This window comes from Convolutriloba macropyga, chromosome 8 (assembly GCF_964194025.1).
Source record: "Convolutriloba macropyga chromosome 8, txConMacr16.3, whole genome shotgun sequence".
In the NCBI taxonomy this organism is placed as follows: Eukaryota; Metazoa; Xenacoelomorpha; order Acoela; family Convolutidae; genus Convolutriloba; species Convolutriloba macropyga.
The window spans coordinates 8,646,544-8,667,479 of record NC_134475.1 but is presented as its reverse complement, the minus strand read 5'-3'; the positions used below and the strand labels follow the sequence as shown (position 1 = coordinate 8,667,479).

The window sequence follows — 20,936 nt, the reverse complement described above, 5'->3', positions numbered from 1 at the left end:
AATGCCAACTATCTTTGTCAGAGCAAGTTAAGTTTCATTGTGATTATATTTTATAGTCTTCTAATTTTTGTCCCCTTTTTTGACATTTTTCTCGTCTAGCATGTAGCCCGACCCCCCATGCACACACAAACACACACACGCGCACGTACGCATGCACACACACAACACACACTTTTACATATATAAAGACACACTAACACAAACAGACACATATGCATCAAACAAACATAATCACACACCCAAACACAATCCCACACATGCACACACCCATCACACACACACACACACACACTGTTGAGGCTGAAATTTCACAGCATGCGTTGGAAAATACATCAGCAAAAAAACTTAGATAGGGAAAACTTCTTGTATTAGTTGTCTTTTAGTCATATAATAGTCCAAGTTTTAGTTTTAATTACTACTACAGTCGTAGCCACGTGATGTGGAGAAAATAAAGGAGGAAATAACAAAAGCAACACAACAACACATACCAAAATCAGCCGCAGAAAATGGCTTTCTTACGATACTTCAGCAGAATATTGCAAACAAAGTAAACTTACTTGAGCAGTAAATAACGTGTTACTGTGATGGCGTTTAAATTTTTGTTGAGAAATAAAATCTCACTCTGTCTTGTATTGAAACTTATTTATGAGCTGTATAATATTTGTTGCTGTGTCTTGTATCTACAATGTTACGAACCACAGCTTCTGGTATTTCAACTCGTGAGTAAAAAGGATAAAACCAACATAAGATTTTGTTTAAATGTCTTTGCATAAACAGGTCTTAGACATACATCTTTGTCTTCGCTTGTTTTTCTATCGAATTGAACTGGTGTACATTTCGAGATCACGTATTGTGTGATCTATAGCAATCCAATCTGAGTCTATATTGAAAACACTAAGATTAGCAAATAGTAACGAACTGAATTGTAATTCAAGGGTAAAAACATAGTGGACATACAGTTACAAAAGCGAACTGCAAAAACAGAATATCCGGACAGATTTGGAACTGCTGAGGCCAACTGGATGGTGTAAGACGTTCCTCGTCGCAACCGGTTGGGACAGCAGCCATTACATTTGGTCCGCCGATCCGGACAGTGGAATATAAAACTGTTGTCCAACCTAACAGTCGAATTGCCAAAAGCATCGACGAACAAAACAAGACCTAAACGAAATTCAACAACGCAAAAGCGAATTAGTCAAAGTGCATTAGCCGTTGAATAGCGGAATTTAACTGAGGCAACTAAAGCAAGAAGCAGTACAGATTCAAACTGCAGCTTCAAATCAAAAGTAAAGTGACTCATTCAGAGAGTCTGGATAATTTGAAAGACAAATTAACAATTTGAGATTCCACTGGAAATAGAAAGAGCAAGAGGGTTTTGAGCTCATCAAGAAACAAAACCGAGCAAGCAATTCCAAGACTACTTATCAGCAGATATTGCAATTTGACGACAGCGTTCAAAGATTTGTGGACAAGAAAGCTGAAATTAGCCAAAATCCAGAAATTTCTAGAGAACTCAAAGTCAAGAGAGAAGCATACTTTCTTTTTTGAACCCACACTGGCTACCGTATATCCACGGACAGAAAACTATGTCAAATCAACAAGGTCATTCAACAGATCTCGCATCTGAAGCAGACACGCCAGTAATCGATTTATTGCCGGCAGATCAAAATTGTTGTCTCTCAGAAGGAAGTGACAACACAAGCCGCAGGACACTGAACGCCGTTACATCAAATGGACAATCAAACATTTAAGATAAAGATTAAGGCTCGGAAACAACATCAGTAAAAATGACTGAAGAAAAAATCAGAAATTTCCAAAAGGATTTTGAAACAAAGTTGCAACTCGAAAAAACACAATTTGAGAGACAGAAACTTGAGCTGGAAATGAAGATGAAAGAATTGGAGATGCCGCATCAGCTTCGGGAAAAACATGGAAAGCTAGAGCGCAAACTGAAAATCACAACATTGCAGAAGGATGATGTACTTTCTCAGTCAGCGAAAGCCTGTGACATGTTGCCTTTCAATTGGATCACAACAAACACAGATGACTCGGAGTGGGCCAAGAGGATGAGCAGAACACAAACACCAACTCGACCAAAAAGCTGCTTTGATGTCAGCCTGGAACGCAGTGAAGATAGGCATTATTCACGTTATCTAAACACTCTAGATCGTTCTTCAAGTATTGAAGACAGAGATGTTTTGCAGAAAGTAGGTATGCGTACTAAAACCGGGCTTTCAAGCAGTAGCAGTTTGCCAAAGTTGAAGTTGCATAGTTTTGACTGAAACGTACTGGAGTGTCTTGAATAGCCTAGCATGTTCATCGCAACAGTAGATGAACGGAGGATTCAAGATTCACTTGAAGAGCCATTTGAAGACGCTACTAACAGGCAAAACAAAATCCGGGATTTCAGGATGGGGATAATCTGGACAGTTTTAAAGCGCTGTTTGGAGCTTACTAAAAATGAATTTTAGAAGACCACCTGTAATTATAGATGCGCAGCTGGTGAGCCTACGAAAAGCAAATCAAGTGAAGCCTCATGACTCAGCAAGCCTGATTCAGTTTTTTGTTGCTGTCTCTGACTTTGTGAACGTGCTTAAAGAGTACGGATAAATTGGTAATCTGCAATCAAGTTCAACATTGCGTATGGCATTTGATAAGCTGCCACATCTACTCAAAGAGAAATGGTGGTTCCAAATTGATGAAGAGGACGAGGACTGGCCTCATTTAATCTTGTTTGCAAAATGTTTGCCAAGAATGGCAATCCTGATTAAGGAATCTCAGCATTTAAAACTGAGCGCAAAGAAGAAAACAGGCGCAATACAAAAAAAGAGAGGCGATTCTCTATGACATCAAACTTCAGTGCCACTGCCAACGTAAAAGAATCGAAGTAAACGCAAAGCAATCAATGTCCGCTTGCTGATGGCACCCATCGTATTTGAAGCTGTCCATTATTCAAAAACATGAGTGTTTATGATCGATATGTGGTAGTGAGGAAGGAATGCTTATATTATGGATGTCTGGGGAAAAAGACATGCGATCAAAATTGCAAAGTCAACGCGTGCGTTATGAATGGATGTACCAAAATGCGCAAACGATTGCTACACTCAGAAAACCAAATGGAAGAAGGCAATTATGCTGTTACAAGCTTTCTTCAGACAGTTCTCGTCCCAATCCATCATGTCAGTAACAAACTAGACACATATGTTTTCCTCTATAGTGGATCAACGGTATCATTCCTCGATCAAAGCGTTCAAGAGAAGTTACCTCGGCTAGAGAAGTTACCTTAAGCGTTACTTCGGCACCCTAGGCACCGAGGTGACGCTCAAGATAGCCGGCATACTTGAACGAGGGATCTAAAGACGGGAAAGGTTCCTCTGAAATTAAAAGGAATACATTCAAAGTTGCACTCGCTTCAGGCGTTTGTACAACCGTCAATTTCATTGGGATACAAAAACTATGACTACAACAAACTGAAACAAAGTTTCACTCACTTGTGTGTACTACCAAACAGATATTTCAATTTGATGGCACTTGGCATCATTCTCGATCAAGATGCCTATGAACTACAGAAGGCATTAGATTACAAAATAGGAACACGAAGTTGAAACCCCAATCATCCAGAGGAAGATCTTGTCTCTCGTTTTATCAGTGTTTGATCCTCTTGGTCTGTTTGCACCAATCAACTTTCACATGAGACAACTTCTGAATAGAATCTGGACCAAAATTATGCAACATTGTGGCAACTCAGTGGAACCTAACGAAGAAGAGGTGAAAGGAAAGTTTCTGAAATGGAAAGACCGGGAAGTTTCTGAAATGGAAAGGCCAGCTTCCAGAAGTCGTAGAAACCAGCATTGATAGAAGATATTTCGGCGCAGCCTAAAAAAATGGAAGTTCATGTCCTCGCTGACGCATAGGAAGACACAATTTTTGCAGTGGCATATGTACGTTCGCAGTCCAAGGTATACGCAGCAGACTTAGCATTTGTAGTTGGAAAGTGCAAAGTCGCTCCGATTCGATACTTTTCGTTACCACGTTTGGAACTACAATCGGCAGTCATGGCAGTCTGAATGTGGGTACAGATAGGTAGCGAACACGACTCAAAGATTCAAATTTGTAACTTTTGGACAGACTCTACTACTGTTGTACAATGAATAAACAGCTCTGACCGCAAAAAATAAGTGTTCGTAGTGAACCGAGTTGCGGCGATTTTGGATACAACTGAAACTTAACAGTGGAATCATGTGAGTGTTATCAACAATCCAGCAAATATCTCTACAAGAGCCATCAATCGTGACAAGAGCCATCAAAAACCATCGTTGATCAACTCAAGAGACATGAGTGGCACACTGGGCCTGCCAGGTTGAGTCAACGAGGAAACGAATAGCTTGAGCAGGTGACTTTAACATTCACTTGCAACGAACGCAAGGAAAAAGCCGCCTTCATATCCACATCTGAAGAAAAAAAACCAACTGTTCAATGGGAACAATTTAACAATTTCAACCGACTCCTAAATACAATGGCATTTGAGCAAACATTCAGCAAAACGGCAACAAAGGCAATTGGTTTTGAAGACAAGGAAAATGCCAAAGCAACCATCTTCAAGTTACTACAGAAAGAACGGTTTTCTCAGGAGATGAAATCTCTCACAGTTGAAAAGTAAATTCTAAAAAGCAGTAATGATCTGCAGTTTTCAACCTTTATTGACAAAAGGGGACTTATTCGTGCCAAACGCGGAATAAGGAAAGGCTATTGGGACTTCAATGCAAAGTATCCAATTTTGTTACCTTGGAAACATCACGTTGTCGAATTATTCTTGCGTAACGAGCACAAGCAAAAAAAAAACGAACAGGGAACTGAACATGTCAGAAACATTGTTCTGCAACGATTAAGGATTATTGTTGTAACAAATGCCTGGTGTTCAATAAAAATTAAATAGATTACGTGCCAAAAAGGCAGAGCACAGAAAATAGCTTCAATGATGGCAGAGCTACCAACCGAAAGTTTGGATAAGTCAACATCTTTTGCAAATTTTGAACTAGACTACTTTGGCCCTTTCGTAGTAAAAATTGGGCACCGAGATGGAAAGCGATGGTGTTGTTTGTTCACATGTCTAACGGTACGAGCCGTAATTATGGAGATAATCACAAACCTGCATACGGACACTTGTCTGAACACAATTATGCGGATCATAGCGCAAAGATGCGAATCGGGAAAAATGATCAGTGACAACGGGAAAAACTTCATTGGAGCAGATCGAGAGTTCAAAGAGTTTGTCGTAGCATGGAACCCAGAAAGGATTGAGGAATATTTAGTTGAGAACAATGGATCAGATAGAAATTCAATCCACCTGCAGCACCTCTTTTTGGAGGAGTATGGGAGCGACTGGTCAGAAGTTGCAAGAAAACAATGTATGCAGTTTGGGAAACCGATCAATCACTTAAGATGTTTACTTTACCACAAGTTGTTTTTTTGAGCAAACATTGATTGCAAGACTTTTAATACCAGTTAGTTCGGACCTAAACATTTTCGAAGCTATTACCCAAAATAGCTTTCTGCTTGGTAGCAAAATACTTGGTCTACCATATATACCTTGCGCAGAGAGATCCGTCGATCATCAAAAACTCTTTTGACAAACACAAGTTTACTCGAATCTCATCTGAGACAGATTTCGAAAGGAGTATCCGCTGACTTTGAACAATCGAAACAAATGTAAAAGCAAATCTGACAGAAACTCGCACAGAGGTGATCTCGTTTAGTTGGTCAAAGAGAGTGAGAAACGAGGGCATTACAAACTTGGCCGATTAACAGAAACCATTGAGGGTTCTGGCAGGAGGATTCGATCGGCAACAGATCTTACGAAAGCCGGAGTCTACAGGAGTCCTGTTGTGATGCTCGCTCCAATGCTATCGATTGACAAAGATGTTTTCACGAAAAACAACATGGCCGGCGAAATTGAGGCTGTTCTTTCAGAACATGCTTAAGAAAATACATCAGCATAAAAACTTAGATAAGGAAAACTTTTTGTATTAGTTGTCTATTGGTCGTATAATAGTCCCAGTTTTAGTTTTAGTAACTAGTTCAGTCGTAGCCACGTGATGTGGAGAAAAAGGAGGAAATAACAAAAGCAACACAACAACACACAGCAAAATCAGCCGCAGAAAATGGCTTTCTTACGATACTTCATCAGAATATTGCAAACAAAATTAAATGGACTCGAGCAGTAAATAAGGTGTTACAGTGATTTGCGTTTAATTTTTTGTTGAGAAACAAAATGTCACTGTGTCTTGTAATGAAACATATTCCTGAGCAGTATAATATTTGTTACTGCGTCTTGTATTTACAAATTATTGGAGCTGCAATTCAGCTGTTACGAACCACAGCTTCTGGTATTTCAACTCGTGAGTAAAAAAGATAAAAACCAACACAAGATTAAGTTTAAATGTTTTTGCATGAACAGGTCTTGGACATATATCTTTGTCTTCGACTTGTTTTTCTATCGGATTGAAACTGTTATACATATAGAGATCACGCGTTTTCTGATCTGTAGCAATCCAGTCTGAGTCGATATTGAAGAAAATAAGATTAGCATGTACTTACGAACTGAATTGTAATGCAACGGTAATAAACACCACAAACGATCACATACACGAACACTCATACAAATACAGACACGTCTAAACATTCGCACAAACAAACGCAGACACAGATACCCAACGCCACACACATATGACCACACACGCCCCAGCTGCCAGACGAAAGTGGCATCTTATCAGACTCAAGACGAAAGCACACTGTGAGTTTCCACACCAAAACTAATAGGTTGTAACAATTGGTTCAAACGCGCAAAAGTCTAAACCATTTTCTGAGTTTGTTCTGATAAAAGGTCGGTTCTATTTGGCATGAGCTGGTCGCAGGTTGGTTCAAGAGCATATTGCAAGCAATTATGATTAAAAACTGCAGATCAAGACATTTTATGGAAAGTTTATGGAAAGTTCATCTATTGATTCGGAACATCAATGACATACTAAGTCTTTCTTGATACTTTGATTGTTTTTCGCATCCGTGTTCCCAGAAATGGTTTTTACTTAGTTGAACATATTACAGCTTACATCTATTTTGATGAAGAATTATATTATATCGATATTTAGAGATTTGTACATATTTCAAACTATTCTTTTCTCAGACTATTTAGAGCGCGCTTGAGTCAGATCAGATGTGATTTCGAGCGAATTTTAGTCTGATCAGAGTCAATTTGGGGCGCACATGTGTCTGACCAGATGTGGATTTGAGCGTTACTAGTGTGCTGACCCGTAGTGAATTTCGGGCGCGCGATAGTCTGACCAAAGTGATTTGCAAGCGCACTTGAGTCTGATTACAGGCGGATTAAAGCGCACACTAGTGTACTCAGAGGAGATTTAGAGCGCACGCTAGTTTGACCAAAGGTGACTTTCGAGCGTACGATGGACTGATCAGAATTTATTTTGTGCGCAAAATTGTTTGGACAATTATCTGAAATTAGTCTTAGCCAGGTCGTGCAGAAGTCTGAACAATGGTCAGATTTTGGTCTGATCAGAGGTCATTTCCCTCCAGAAAGGTCTGATCAGGCAATATCGAGCGCACTTCGAACACACACGAGGTTTCGGGCCGCACATCAATCTGATGAGTGGTCACTGCGGTCTGGGATGGTCTGACCAGAGGTTACTTTGGTCTGGAACGGTCTGATCAAAGGGCACTACCGCGTGGAGCTTCAACCTGGGACACACGCAAACACTTCAACAATATTTTACCATACCAAAATTATTTTACCATGCCATAATTGCTATACCAAAAAAAATCATAATTTCTAAACTTATTCAGAATATTTACAGGTTCTTCCCACCCCGCGGCTGGGGTAGCCCGGATGCCAGAGACAACCGATACAGCTACCCTTCCGCTCTCTTCAAGGGGATATCTACTTTGGACGTCAGTTTTGCAGCTAATGCTGCCGGCACTTCCAGCAACGCCACCGACTTGTTCCTCAAAAATGAAAGCAGTACCAGCAAGAGCAAACAAGGAGAGAGGGAAACAGAACCCACTTGCCGGGGGTGTGGCTATAAACAATCGGAACACGAAAGGGTAAGGGAAATATTTCACGCCTGTTTCACTACCCCAGTGAGGAAAAGTCAACAATTATATTATTGTCAAAAACATTCCCGGTTAATATTTAGGACTTTATGAAAAAACTTGGAGGTTGAAGAGGCCGTTGACCAGAGTTACTAAAAGTTGAGGAGTGACTAAAAGTTGAGCCAGAGTCCTCTCATGTTTTCAATTATCGTAGATGGGACCCATATACTACCCTAAATGAAACTATAGTTCTCTGCTACTTTCTGCATTGTGATTAAAAAAAGTTTAATTTCTTCCCAGAAGCTTCCAATGAGTTCTAGAACGGAGTGCAGAATTCTTCCATTTTGATTGAAGTTTCGTCTAATTTTGAATCCACCTTGTGTAAATCAAAACTTTTTCTCAAATTTTTAGCTTGCCTCGCTCTTAGAGACAAAAATGTTAATTAAAAACATGATATATATCTTTGCCAGTCGAACTGGACTTGAATTGTAGTAGATTTGTCTAAAGAGCTTTCAAATGTTGCAAGTAAACTTCTATAATAGTATCTTTTCATAGCTCCACAGATATGCCAATCTTGCAAGATTTTCGCCAAAATATTGCAAATTTAGAACCATTTTTCAAAAATCAGGCGAATTTGGAGTCCCACATATTTGCTGATATATCTCTTTCTCGGACTAAATTTTCTCGGACTAAACTTGTTACAAAGCACACGCTAATGTTCATTCCACCCTACACAAAGTTTAATGACCAGCGGTTGAGCAGTTGCTATAATGCGAAATACAAACAGAAAAACCGTGATTAATTCCATTTTTGTGTTTAAAATTGGTTGTTAGCTCAGGGGTGTTTGCTTTGAACTTGTCAATTTTTTTGGTTATCAATTTCGGTAAAATTGTTCAGAGCCAAAATAATTGATATAGTCCTTCTTGTTTACAATTGCCTAAAACAGCCATCAGAGAATTGAAAATCAGATATAATACTTTTGGGATCATTTCTCGTGAGACGTTTTTCTTAAATTCTTTCTGAGAGAAGCAAATCTTAGTGTAAGCTATTTTTAACCTTTTTTCCGACCAAAAATTTCTTTCTGAAATTGTCTTTGAGGAAAAGTTAATGGAAAGTATTTCAATGGCGTCGTAATATTTTTTTTAGGTTTTAGAGATTTATTTTTATTTATTTCTTTTGTTTATCACCTCCGTTGTTTGTAAAATGTTAAGTGCACTTTCAAAAACTTATCAGCTTTAGTATCTCTTCAGATGATGATGGTAATTACTGCAGCTTCCAAATACTAGTTTTCTAAAAAAAATTCTTTCACATTTTTGCTTTTAAAAATTTGATTTTCATTGAAATGAGAATAATTTTTTACACAAAAAGATAAGTAAATTTGTTCAACTATCAAGTAAACCTTGATTGCTTTTATTCATAGCAAAAAAAACAGATATGTAGTCGTATCATTATACAAAATTTCCTTTAAAATAATGGTATTATCAAATTTTTTTTGATCTTAGATTGATCAAAGTTTTTTCAAAACAAAAAAGAAGTTTAACAAATTTTGAAAAATTAGATTTTAAATCGACTGAAGGAGCTGAACTTTTAGCTAACTTCCTAGCTATTTCTTTCCCCTTTTCGTTCAGAAATGAAAAAAAAGCAACTTAATTTTGATTGAGGAGGACATTTGGCAATTTTAAATGATCTCGTGTTCGAGAGTTGCTATTTTAATTTCCCAAATTTCGATTTTTCCTCTTTTTCAATTTCTAGGCCCATTTGCTATAATGAGACATTTGATATAGTTTTCCAAAATAATCTCGACCCCGGCTTGGACAAAAGCATCAATTTTCCTGGTTTTCATTTGGAAATTTTCTGAATTAAAGTCGTTTTTATATATTTCTTGAGGCTGCAAGGTCATACGGACAGGAGTTAATTTGCCCAGGTTTGGGCTTCGACTAATGAAAAGATCATGCGTGGCCCAAATTGTCCATTAAAAAACTTTCACTCGACTTCTGAAGGAAGCTCGCCTGTCTAATTTGAGTCAATAACCCCCTGCCAGTAGAGTTTTGAAGTCTTTTTTACATTTCGAAGTATAAACCAAATCTGGCTGGAAGTCACCGTAAAGAAGCTCAATAAACTGAATTGTTGTTCCGACCCACATTGGGGGGGGGGGGGGGGGGGGGGGTTGAAGGAACTATATACTCAAATGGCTTTTTTTCGTCAAAATTGGCCGATCGATACAATCATCTTAGACAGTTGTGAGTGGTGTCATTAGAAGGCCCGCACGGCGTGGAATATGGATCGAAATGATCCATACTTTCTTTAAATATACTGGAAGCGCAATCCAGAAAAAACGCGGATTCTTCGTCAGCTCAAAAAAAAGATTGTTGCACTCCCACTGGCTTTCAGAGCTTCTGAAATTATAATTTTGCAAGTTTTTTTTGCAAACTCGATAATTATATTTTGCATTATTTGTTTTTGATACACTGAAACCTTTTGATTGTTGTAAAAATTGATGTATTTGGCAAACATTCCTACAATTAACTGTTTTTTTTCAGACGCGCAGCATTATCAAGGCTGATGTTCTTCTTCTCACCATGGATCATTACGATAAAAAATTCTTCAGATTTTTTTTGGGCGCGGCCTTTTTTTCAAAATGTTTCCGCATTTGTAGTCTTTTATGTTAATTAATAGAAAAATTTCAAATCATGGTTCAATTATTAACAGCTAATATCCACAACAAATTGAGACAAAACAAACATATGTTATGCTTTCCGAGTTAAACTCAGAGTTTTTATGGCTTTGACCAAACTTTTTGGTAAATTTTTTGGACTTCTTATGTTTTGCGTTCATTTGTTATATTTTGTAATCCAATGACTTAGTCCCCCAATCAAGTATCCAATTGGCCTGATTAGGACTTATAAATGAAAATAGGCAATGCTTTCTGTTCTTATCTAACGCCTCTCATGACTTTGAATACATTTGCTTTATGAAAGAAAATTTTTGCTTTATAAGAAAATATCATTGAATTTCTGAAATTTGCCAATACTAAATATCCTTCTCTCAGTTTCTTGCGTAGTCTCAGTAAGTACAGACCGAATAATTGTTTCCTGTGACGGTTTAATAAGTGTTTGTAACGGTTCTTTATTAAGATAATTGTTTTTTGTTTTGATTATACGAGTTTACAAAAAAGTTTTTTTTTGATTTTTGATTATTTTTGGATGTTTTATTGGATCATTTTGTTTCCCGATCAAACTCTAACATTACTGATAGAATGAAATGATTGATTGCAGTGTTGGAAGAATGTAAAGCAATTTAAAAAGGCGCAATTTGACGTGTTAAATGTTTTGTTTTGTAGTTTATGCAGTTATGGGCTTTGTCAGTTCTATCTATCGCAATTTTTGAAAGTTTTTTTAAATATTACCTGTGTTTGTCTTTTGTTACTGGAAGACATATAACTGATAATGATAAGACTCAATTGCTTCCCTATGACGTATAATCGAATCTGTTTAACGATTACAGTATATAGCTAATTGCTTTAATGATTTTCAAATGATTATTCTAAAAAAAGATTATTTGATCTGTCTCCTTATTGCTTTCATTTTTGTCGTTATATAATTCAAACTTATCATTAAGAATTTTTTTACTACACATTAGTTGATTTACACATTACATTCTGTGGTGTTGCTGATACGTTTTGACTGCAGTTCAGATAACATCATATAATTATAGTGCCTTAGACACTGTGATACCTTAAGATTGTTTGTGAACTGATGGCTTCTGCCTGTACTTGCTGTTAATTTGTAGTCATGTGACATATTCTTATAAATAACAGACGCAATTGGCTTCCTGAGGTGCTGCGACTCAATTTATCCTTTTAATTGAAATCGTGTTTTTGTTATGATTTGAAAAAAAATTTATTTTAAAATTATTTTTCTCGATTTTTGATTTTCGACAAACATTTAAATCTGTTTTCGGTCGATTTGATGCTTTGTCTCCTTAAAGACATATGCACATTTTTTATTATTGCTGTTTTCTTATTCAGTTGTAACATTAATGGTGGGTCCCATTGGCTGGGAAAATTGTGCAATTGAAGCTTTTTAATGTTCTTAGTCAAAAACTTATGGTTTTAACAGCTTCCCGGCCATTTTCTCGCAAAGTTTTAATTCCTAAGTTTTGGTGGTATTCTTCCTTCTATTTAGATGTGCTACTTAAACTGGGTAAAGAGCGATCTCAACTGCTTCCTATGGAGATATAGATGTTTATTTAAGTGATTTCAGTTATTATATAATGATTTTAATCATTCTGAATTTAATAGTTTTCACAAATAGGAACGTAAATTTGAACTTCCCTCCTTTTGTCCTTTTTGTCAACCTGTTACCCAGTGACAAGGAGAACAGTTCCCACATCTTTTCTAATTAGGTGTAGGATGATATGTTTTGATTAGGTTTTATCTGGCGTGCGTTTGATTTTGTTTTTTTTTTAAATAAAGACGTCGAGTTTTGAGTTAGTTAGTGTTTCTTATTTGACTGTTATGATCGTCTTTTGTAGTATTTCTGTTCACAAAAAGTTTCATCGGATCTCTAACCTGGCATTGTTTTTTTCTATCAGTGATTTGTTTAACGATATATGATATGTAAGTTTTTGAAAGTTTTCTCCCTCTTCCTCATTTGGTAGCCAATTAAGTCAGCAATATGGATGATCTGGGTTGGTACATCATGGCGAATGCACACTACCGATCCCCTTGTTTTACTATTATTATTATTACTCTTAACATTTTACGTTTTAATTCTGATTCCTTTTTAGATTCCACAACCTCCCCGATGGACGATGGAAGACAGCAGCAGGTGGAGAAAAGTGCACCATCTAGTGCCTCTCAAGTACCCTGAGAGTAGCTTCAAAATGAGAATCACAGACGAGGTCTCTGGGCTGGAGAAGTTGGCAAACGTTGCAGTCCTCTCGTCCGACACACATCCTGCTATTGTGTTGGGTCAGTGCAATAACAAGCCAGTACCTTTACCAAATAATATGGTCAATTTTACCTCTCTAATTCCACTAAACGTATCCTAATACATTTAATACATTTAACAACACCATCTATCGTGTTACGTACTTGAGTCAACAGCCAGGTTAGTACATTCTATTATAAAAGCCCTCGCCAAAAAATGAAATTTTTGTTCCATTTGTCCTCTTTAATTCCACAAAACATGTTTAATTTACATTAAATAAATTTATATTAAACGTCTTTAATTATCTAAATATATGTGAAACGGGCCTTAAAGTGTGGGACATGGTGAAAAAGGAACGATTGTACTTTTTGGTTTATATTCTGTTAAACAATAGATGACAGTAAATTACCCGGACTTGAGTCTCAGAGCATTTCAGCGCTGAACCATGACATTTCAAGAAGAAACTTAATTCACTGCCGAAACATTGCATCTTCAGAATGTTTTAAGTTTCTTTATGTTTAGTTTTTCTTCATGATTACATTGAGATCATAGAGTTCGCCCAGGCTAAATCTATCCTGTATACTCTGAAAATTACTCATACCCCAAAATTAAGTCTGAGCAGAATATTGTCATACTTTTGTACCTTATAACTGGTAATTACTATAGTAGTATACACATTTTTTACTTAAGCTAGTTTGTAGGCAATTAACACAAAACCCATTCAGCTTAGTGGTTACGACTTGCTACGCAAAGTAAATGTTACAAGTACCCTCGCGGAAAATCAAATCGCATATAAAGCAAACCTTTTTTGGCGGGAGTTAAAGTAAACCTACGTTTTTTCATGCAGTAAATATAGCGTGTCCCATAAAGTTGAAATAAGCGAACGTTTCAAAAGCCACAGGTTGGAGTTCAAAGGTCAAAGTTCAAATTGAAAACATGTAGAAAAAATTGAAGAATAGAAGCTTAATAGAAAAAAACGTTGGCATTCAAATGACCAATTCGATGCTCACTTGCCTGTTTTTGACGTTTTCAAACGTTCGCTTATTTCAACTTTTTGGGACAGACTATATTACTCAATAGTGGGACATGAACAGAGGCTGGCCATCCAGAAAAACAGAATGTCTCTAGACTGATTCAGCGTTGATTTGCTCTGCTACCAACCTACTGGTATAAACTCCTGGTATAATAAAGCCTTCTAGTTGACCTTATACTTAATAATGGCTTTGTCACGAGTTTCCACAAGATTAGCGCTTTATTAATTTTAAAACAATATTTCAGAAATCGTCGTTTAAAAACGTGAGAAAATGGTCGGTTTGTTTTAAACGTAAGGAAATGTCGCTATGTTTGCTTTTTAAACGTAAGAAACCGTCCTAGTATCTTTTTTGTTGAATATCACTTGTTCGGTTTCTTAGACTTGGCATGTTCGGTTTTAAAGCTAAGGAGCTGTTTGTATGATCGGTTCCGAACCACAGGAAATCATGTAAAAATGACTCAAATACTTGATTTTTCAGATCATATCAAGACTTATTGAGTGTAATTTTGCGCGCTGATTTCCCATAATTTCTGCTAATTGCGCTAAATCCACAAACTAGTCTTTTAAATTTTGACTGGAAAGCAATTAAAAAACCAATATTGAAATATTTGTTCAGCTATATTTATAATTGAGCTAAAGATGAAAGTCAATCAATTTTCACTTTTGTGAAGAAATTGGTCTTCAAAAAGTACGTTTGAAACTCCTGCGATCACATAAATATAATAAAAATTAATTCTATTATAAACAAAGCTCAAGATTTGTTGTGGCTGGTAGTGACAGACTTTGGTAATGCCTATAATTTTCTTATGAATTTTGCCACAATTTTGTCTTCTCTCGTCTTCCTTTCAAATGGTTGATTTGGATGCTACCATTATTTGTTCTTCAAACTTAGTTTTCAGCTTTTTGTAGTTGCATCAATTGAAATACGTTTCATTTCAAGCTCTCTTTGGGGCAAAAAGAAACCAGCCTGAACGGTGTTGTCATGGATACAACAATCTATGTAAAGGAGGCTAATTTAGAAAATTGGCATGTCATGAAAAGTATGAGGTCAGGGGAAATTTGACGATTTCATATTTTTTCCAAAAATTATTGATATAATTTTTTAAAATTTTGTTTAATTTTCCATCCTCAGCATTTACGAAGACGTGTTTAATAATTTTTTAAAAAGCCATTTAAAAAACAATGTTTGAATGGCAATCTAAATACAATGTAATTTCAATTTAATCGGTTTTCTGGGGATCCTTGAAACCCCTCACTCCATTTTGCATATAGCTCTCTTGACATAAAACATTTCTTTGTTTGCAGTGAACTGCATTTTTCATACTTTAGGCTAAAACATTTTGATTTTTTCTTGAAAAAACTATGCAATCAAAATCCGACAATTTTAGAAAAAAAAAACATTTAATTCGTACCCAGTAGGTGATTATTTTGTGTTATAACTCAACTAAACAAAATTTGCAGACCTCCTGTGCAAGAAATGGCGCGTTGCGATTCCGGACATAGTGGTGTCAGTGGTGGGAACAGTGGATCATACTCCTCTCACACCCAACCAGCTTAAGTCTTTCAAGAGGGGATTCTGCCGCACTCTGAACAGTTGCAGGTCCTGGGTGGTGGGAGGGGGGACTCTGCACGGGGTAGATGCTGTCATAACTGAGTGTGTTAAAGGTAAGCATATGAGGAAATCAATCAGAAATGAGCTCTTATCAGAGAACAAAAGGACCTTCAGGAAAAATCGAAGAAACGGCTTCGAGACTCATGGATAACAGGGTGCCATAACGAAAGAAAGATAGAAGAAAAAGTTCAAATGCCAGATGACTTGAAATGGCGAACTCATTAATATTTGTATCTGCTCTTAATTGAACAAAAAATGTTGCAAATATTAACCAGGGCCGTTAAATTTAAGTCATGGTTTTCTTAAACAAGTTATAAAACCTTTTAGTTTTTTTTTCTATTTATCTTAAAAGTCATTCTGAAATCTTGCTAGATTGACATATTGCAAATTGACATCGGAATAGTTGCGTAAGATAACCGGCCAGTTTGTAAGAATCTTAAGAAATAAAGTTCTGAAAAGCATGTCCTAGCTATTGCGTCAGCCGTTTGTGCATTTTTCAGGCTTAATTATGTTAATGAAAATCTGTCCCCGTTTTTTTGCCATTACAGTTCTCGAAACTTGACAGTGAAAGTCGTGCAAATTCTTGCCTGTCCCTTAAATTGATTTTAAACGGACAAAATTGTTCCGACCCACTAGTGGGGGGAGGAACTATGTGCTCAAATCGTTTTTTTTTTGTTCAGTCAATTTTGGCCGATCGATGTAATCATCGTAGAGAGTTGTGAGTGGTATTATTAGAAAGCCCGTCCAGCATAGAATATTGAATTAAAGGGACTTTTTTATTTTTGCTTTCTACGGGGATTCATTGAGGTTTAAAAATTGGTGAATAAGAGACATTTAGTTGTTTTTATTCACATTTTCCGTAATTTTTACCAAATTTTTGTCAATTTTGGTAATATATATATATATATATATATATATATATATATATATATATATATTAAAGTTGTTAACGGTAGTTTTATTGACTTTATCCATAAAAATTGATGAAGGCTGCTGAATTGTTCCATACGAGTTTTTGGGCCAGAATTTAAACTAAATATTTCAAAGTGGCAGACTTTTTTTGTAAAAAATGGGACCAGGTATGCTTTTTTAGACCACTTCCTTTAAATTTGTTGGCAATAGACACCTTAAAACCGCAATAATAATCTTTGCAAGCTCCCAATCAGACCAGTTTGTACTCCCAATGGTTTAAAAAGTCTTCTGAAACTATAATTTTGTCAGTTTTTGTAAATTTAAACTCAATAATTATTCAAAATGCATTAATTATTGTTTAATATACTGGAAGATTTTGCTTAGGCATTGATATATTTTGCAATCACTTGATCAATAGAGTGTTTTTTAGACGCACAGAAATATCAGGGCTGATCTTATTCTCACTATGGATCCAAACTGTAGAAAAATTTTTTGGTTTTTAGTTGGGCACGGAGTTTTTTCAAAACATTTCCGCAGTTGAAGTTTTTTTATGTAAAGTACAGACAAAATTTCAAACCAGGGCCGAAATATTGACAGAAACTGTTTGAAATAAATGAGGCCCAACGAACATATACCATGGTTTCAGAGCTCAGCTCATAGTTTTTATGGCTCTGACCATTTGTTTTCATAAATATTTATGAACTTGCTTTGCTTTCTTTTTGCTAAATTTTGCTGTCCAATGAATTAGTCTCCACAACCAAAGACCCAATTGGTTTCATTCGGAGGTATAGATGAACCAGGAAACTGCTTTCAGTTGTCATCTAATTTCTCTTATGACTTTGAATATATTTGTTTTAAGAAAATGTTGTTGAATTTTTCCACTATTTTATCTTGTTTCTCTCATATTCTGGGGTAGTCTCCGTGAAAAAAGGCCAAACCCAATTTTTCCTGTGAATTATAAATAGATGTCTGTCACGGTTTTATATTTATAGAACGGTTTCCTGGTTTTGATCATATTGCATATTTCACAGGTTTATTTTGATTCCTTGTTTAATTTTTATTTTGTTGACAGTGCATTTGGAGAAAACAAAGAATGGAAAATGCAAAAAAGGGACGTGTCTGAATACAATAATGGTTTATGCTTTTGCACTGACACAGTCTCATTATTTAGATGTTTTTTTGTTTTTGGCTTTGTTTGTCTTTCTTTTTGTTGTTTTACGACATATGCTTGATAATGAATATCAATTGTTTCCCCCAGAAATTTTAATTAAACCTTTTTAAGATTTCAGTTTATAGCTATTTGTTTTTAAAGATTTTCAAATTAACTCTTTTTTTAAAATTTCTTTTTCAACTATCTCCTTCTTACTCTCATTTTGGTCACCTTGTAACTCAATCTCACAAATAGGAAGTCTCAGCAATTTTTTTTACTCAAAAAAAATTGCCTTTGTCGATTACATTTCTCACTGATGGCTTCGACCATTTAGTTTCATAAAATTTTCGAGATTTCTATACTGTTCAATTTTTGAGTTTCTTTTTGTTGTCATTTCTACATAGTCCTCTTCTATGGAAAACCAGTTGATGTTCAGATGAGCGAGTGATGGTTTACACTTCTTACAGATCATATCTTACAATTATAGTGCCTTGAACACTGTAGTGTCGAAAAATTGTTTGCAAAGTCTTGGCTTCTGCTTGCATTTGTAGTTATTTTGTAATGTCGTTACTTAGTCCCATTAAGAACAGGCGCAAGGGATTCCTCAGTTGTTGCAACTTACTCCCTCTTTTTTTGTTGAGATCCTATATCTCTTATGATTTTTGGTTTTTGATCTTTGCCCTTTTTTTAAATCGTTTTTGGTCAATTTGGACCTTAGTCTCTGTAAAGACAGGACACAATCCGTTTCTAGTTAGCTATAATTTTACTTTTAATAAGGTTTTAGATTCAATCATTTGTTTTTCGGCTTTGTTGCTACTACTACATAATTTCATAAAAAGTATGAGATATTTGTATATTAAAGGATTTTTGTTTTCTTTTATAACGTTAATGGTAGGTCCAATTATCTTTGAAAAATTGTGCAATTGAACATTTTAAATACTTTTTATTGTCCTTCTTTTTGCAGTCTAATGATGTAAAATGGATGACGATGTCTACGGAGATAAAAATGAATATTTTTGTGATTTCAATTAATATCTATTATATAATATAATTATATAAATTAATGATATTAACCACTTTGCAATTAAAAAAAGAAACGTACTTTTGAACTTCCCACCTTTTAGGGCTTGTCCGGCTACCCAGTGGCATTGTGGACAGGTCCTCTATATTTTCTAATGAAATATACGTTATTTTGTCCGGTTTAGGTTTTATCCGATGCGAGTTTGTTTTTGTTATGAATTTTTATAATATAAACATCAAGTTTTGGTCTTAACTAATGTTTGTTATTTGAATTTTTGTATTGTATTTCCTAGTAGTCCTATTAACAACAAGTTTAATCGGTCCTCTAGCGTGGCATTATTGTGTTTCGTTAGTGGTTTGTTGAACAGTATGTATGTTTTTGATAGTTTTCTGTTTCTTCATCATTAAGTCGATTAAGTCATTAGCCAATTAATTCAAGAATTTAGATGAGTGGGGTCGGAACATTATGTGCGTACGCACATTATCGATTCTCCTTGTTCGATGTCGAAATTCAAAATTCCCCACCGATAAGAAAATATGCAGCTACAGGGAGAAACTGCTGATGTTCAAATGACTACATTAATGTTCAAGTGCATGTTTTCTCATTTCTCGGGCATATAAATAATCGTTTGTTTGTCAAGGTTTTTTCCATTTAACTGAAATATCGCGCTTCTATCTGCAGCTTCAAAAAGTGAACTTTGATCTATTTGAACTCAATTTAATTTTTTTCAAAACGCTCGCTTGCAACTTTGTGGGGCAGTTTATGGATGAAGATTTTCGTTGCAATATCATGGGACCTAAATTAAATATGCTTTTTAGAGATGCAATACTTAGAATGGCTGGTCTCATCCGCCCCAAAACTCTTTCTAATCGCCTTCACAAACTGGGACTGCATTGACGCCAAACTACAAGCTAACAACTGGTTCTTCCACCACAAACCCAATAAAGAACAACAACAACAGCAACAAATTAAAAAACAACAAACCCTCTTGAGGCAGAAAACAAAGCTGAAAATTAAGAAGAAAGAATTGAACCCCTTTCCCTATTTTATCAGGAAGAGAAAGGCGACGTATGATGAGTTTAATCAGACTTTGACGGCCTCGTTGAACCCGTTCTTTTCCCAGATTATCGCAATTCAAGGAGGCATTAAAGGTTTGTCAATTTAGCCCGATAATAATTCTTTAGTTCAACTCAACGTAGCCATAAATTGATCCAACAAAATATGGTCCCAGAAAGTAACTCAAACGACAGTTTATAATCTTGTGAAGCTACATAGAAAATCTAAAATTATGCAAAAAAAGTGGTCTTAAATTTGTTTCCTTCTATTTTATACGGTTTTGTATACAGAAGCGTTTGGGTTAGGGTCTCTAAATAATTACATTTACTCTTTGTTTCAATTCCAATAATTGCACCGATTACTCCCATTTTGGATTATTTGACTTGTATTGTTTACGTAATAATCTATGATTCCATTGAAGTTCAAATAAAATCGAAATGACTTGACCGAAAAAAGTTCAGTCGTTAAAGTTTGCCGGGGAAATATAGTGACCACAGTTGATCGCGCAGGTGGTGGGGTTTGACGCAAACTCTTTTCGGATCTTTTCCGTTTGTGCCCCCCCCCTCCCCTAGTACGTTATGCACCCCCACCCCCCCCCCCACCCCCAACCCCCCCCACCCCCCAGTTACAGAGCACGTGTCATTACACAGTTAATCACTATGTAAAAAAATGGCACGTGCGTCGGGGGGTTGCAAAATGATAGGCACCCACTAAGCTGGGGGGGCACAAACGGAAAAGATCCCTCTTTTCATAGGTCGACCCACGGTCATTTCATACCAAATTTGGGTCCAAAATTGTCTTTTCATAAGTTGACCTCTAAATTAGGGCAACAAGGTTTCTAAAAATGACATTCAGAGTTCCATTTAGGTCAACTAAATCAAGAACTGGAAGTGCGTTCTACGACAGAGGAGTTCCTGTCCAAAGCCTTTGACACGGAAGTCAAGGGAGGAAATCCTGGAATGGGGATTCCGACTGTCCAGATACTGATTGGAGGTCACCTGGGGGATCTTGAGAGAGTGGCCAGGTCTCTGGCTTGTCAAACTCCAGTCGTCGTTTGCCAAGGCACGAAATCACTTCGTATAAGTTTACTGCAGCAAAGTGTTTAAAATTAACTCACA

At 36.2% G+C, this 20,936-nt stretch overlaps 1 protein-coding gene across 1 annotated transcript in view; it reads left to right on the top strand.

Moving 5' to 3' along the window:
- LOC142344430 (transient receptor potential cation channel subfamily M member-like 2) overlaps positions 1-20,936 on the top strand; it is a 106,360-nt gene that overhangs the window by 29,047 nt on the left and 56,377 nt on the right. The window contains exons 4-8 of the mRNA XM_075396068.1: positions 7,869-8,115; positions 12,892-13,075; positions 15,529-15,732; positions 19,581-19,913; positions 20,686-20,880. Coding sequence (XP_075252183.1) covers positions 7,869-8,115; positions 12,892-13,075; positions 15,529-15,732; positions 19,581-19,913; positions 20,686-20,880 — 1,163 coding nt within the window. The remainder of the gene's footprint in view (positions 1-7,868; positions 8,116-12,891; positions 13,076-15,528; positions 15,733-19,580; positions 19,914-20,685; positions 20,881-20,936) is intronic.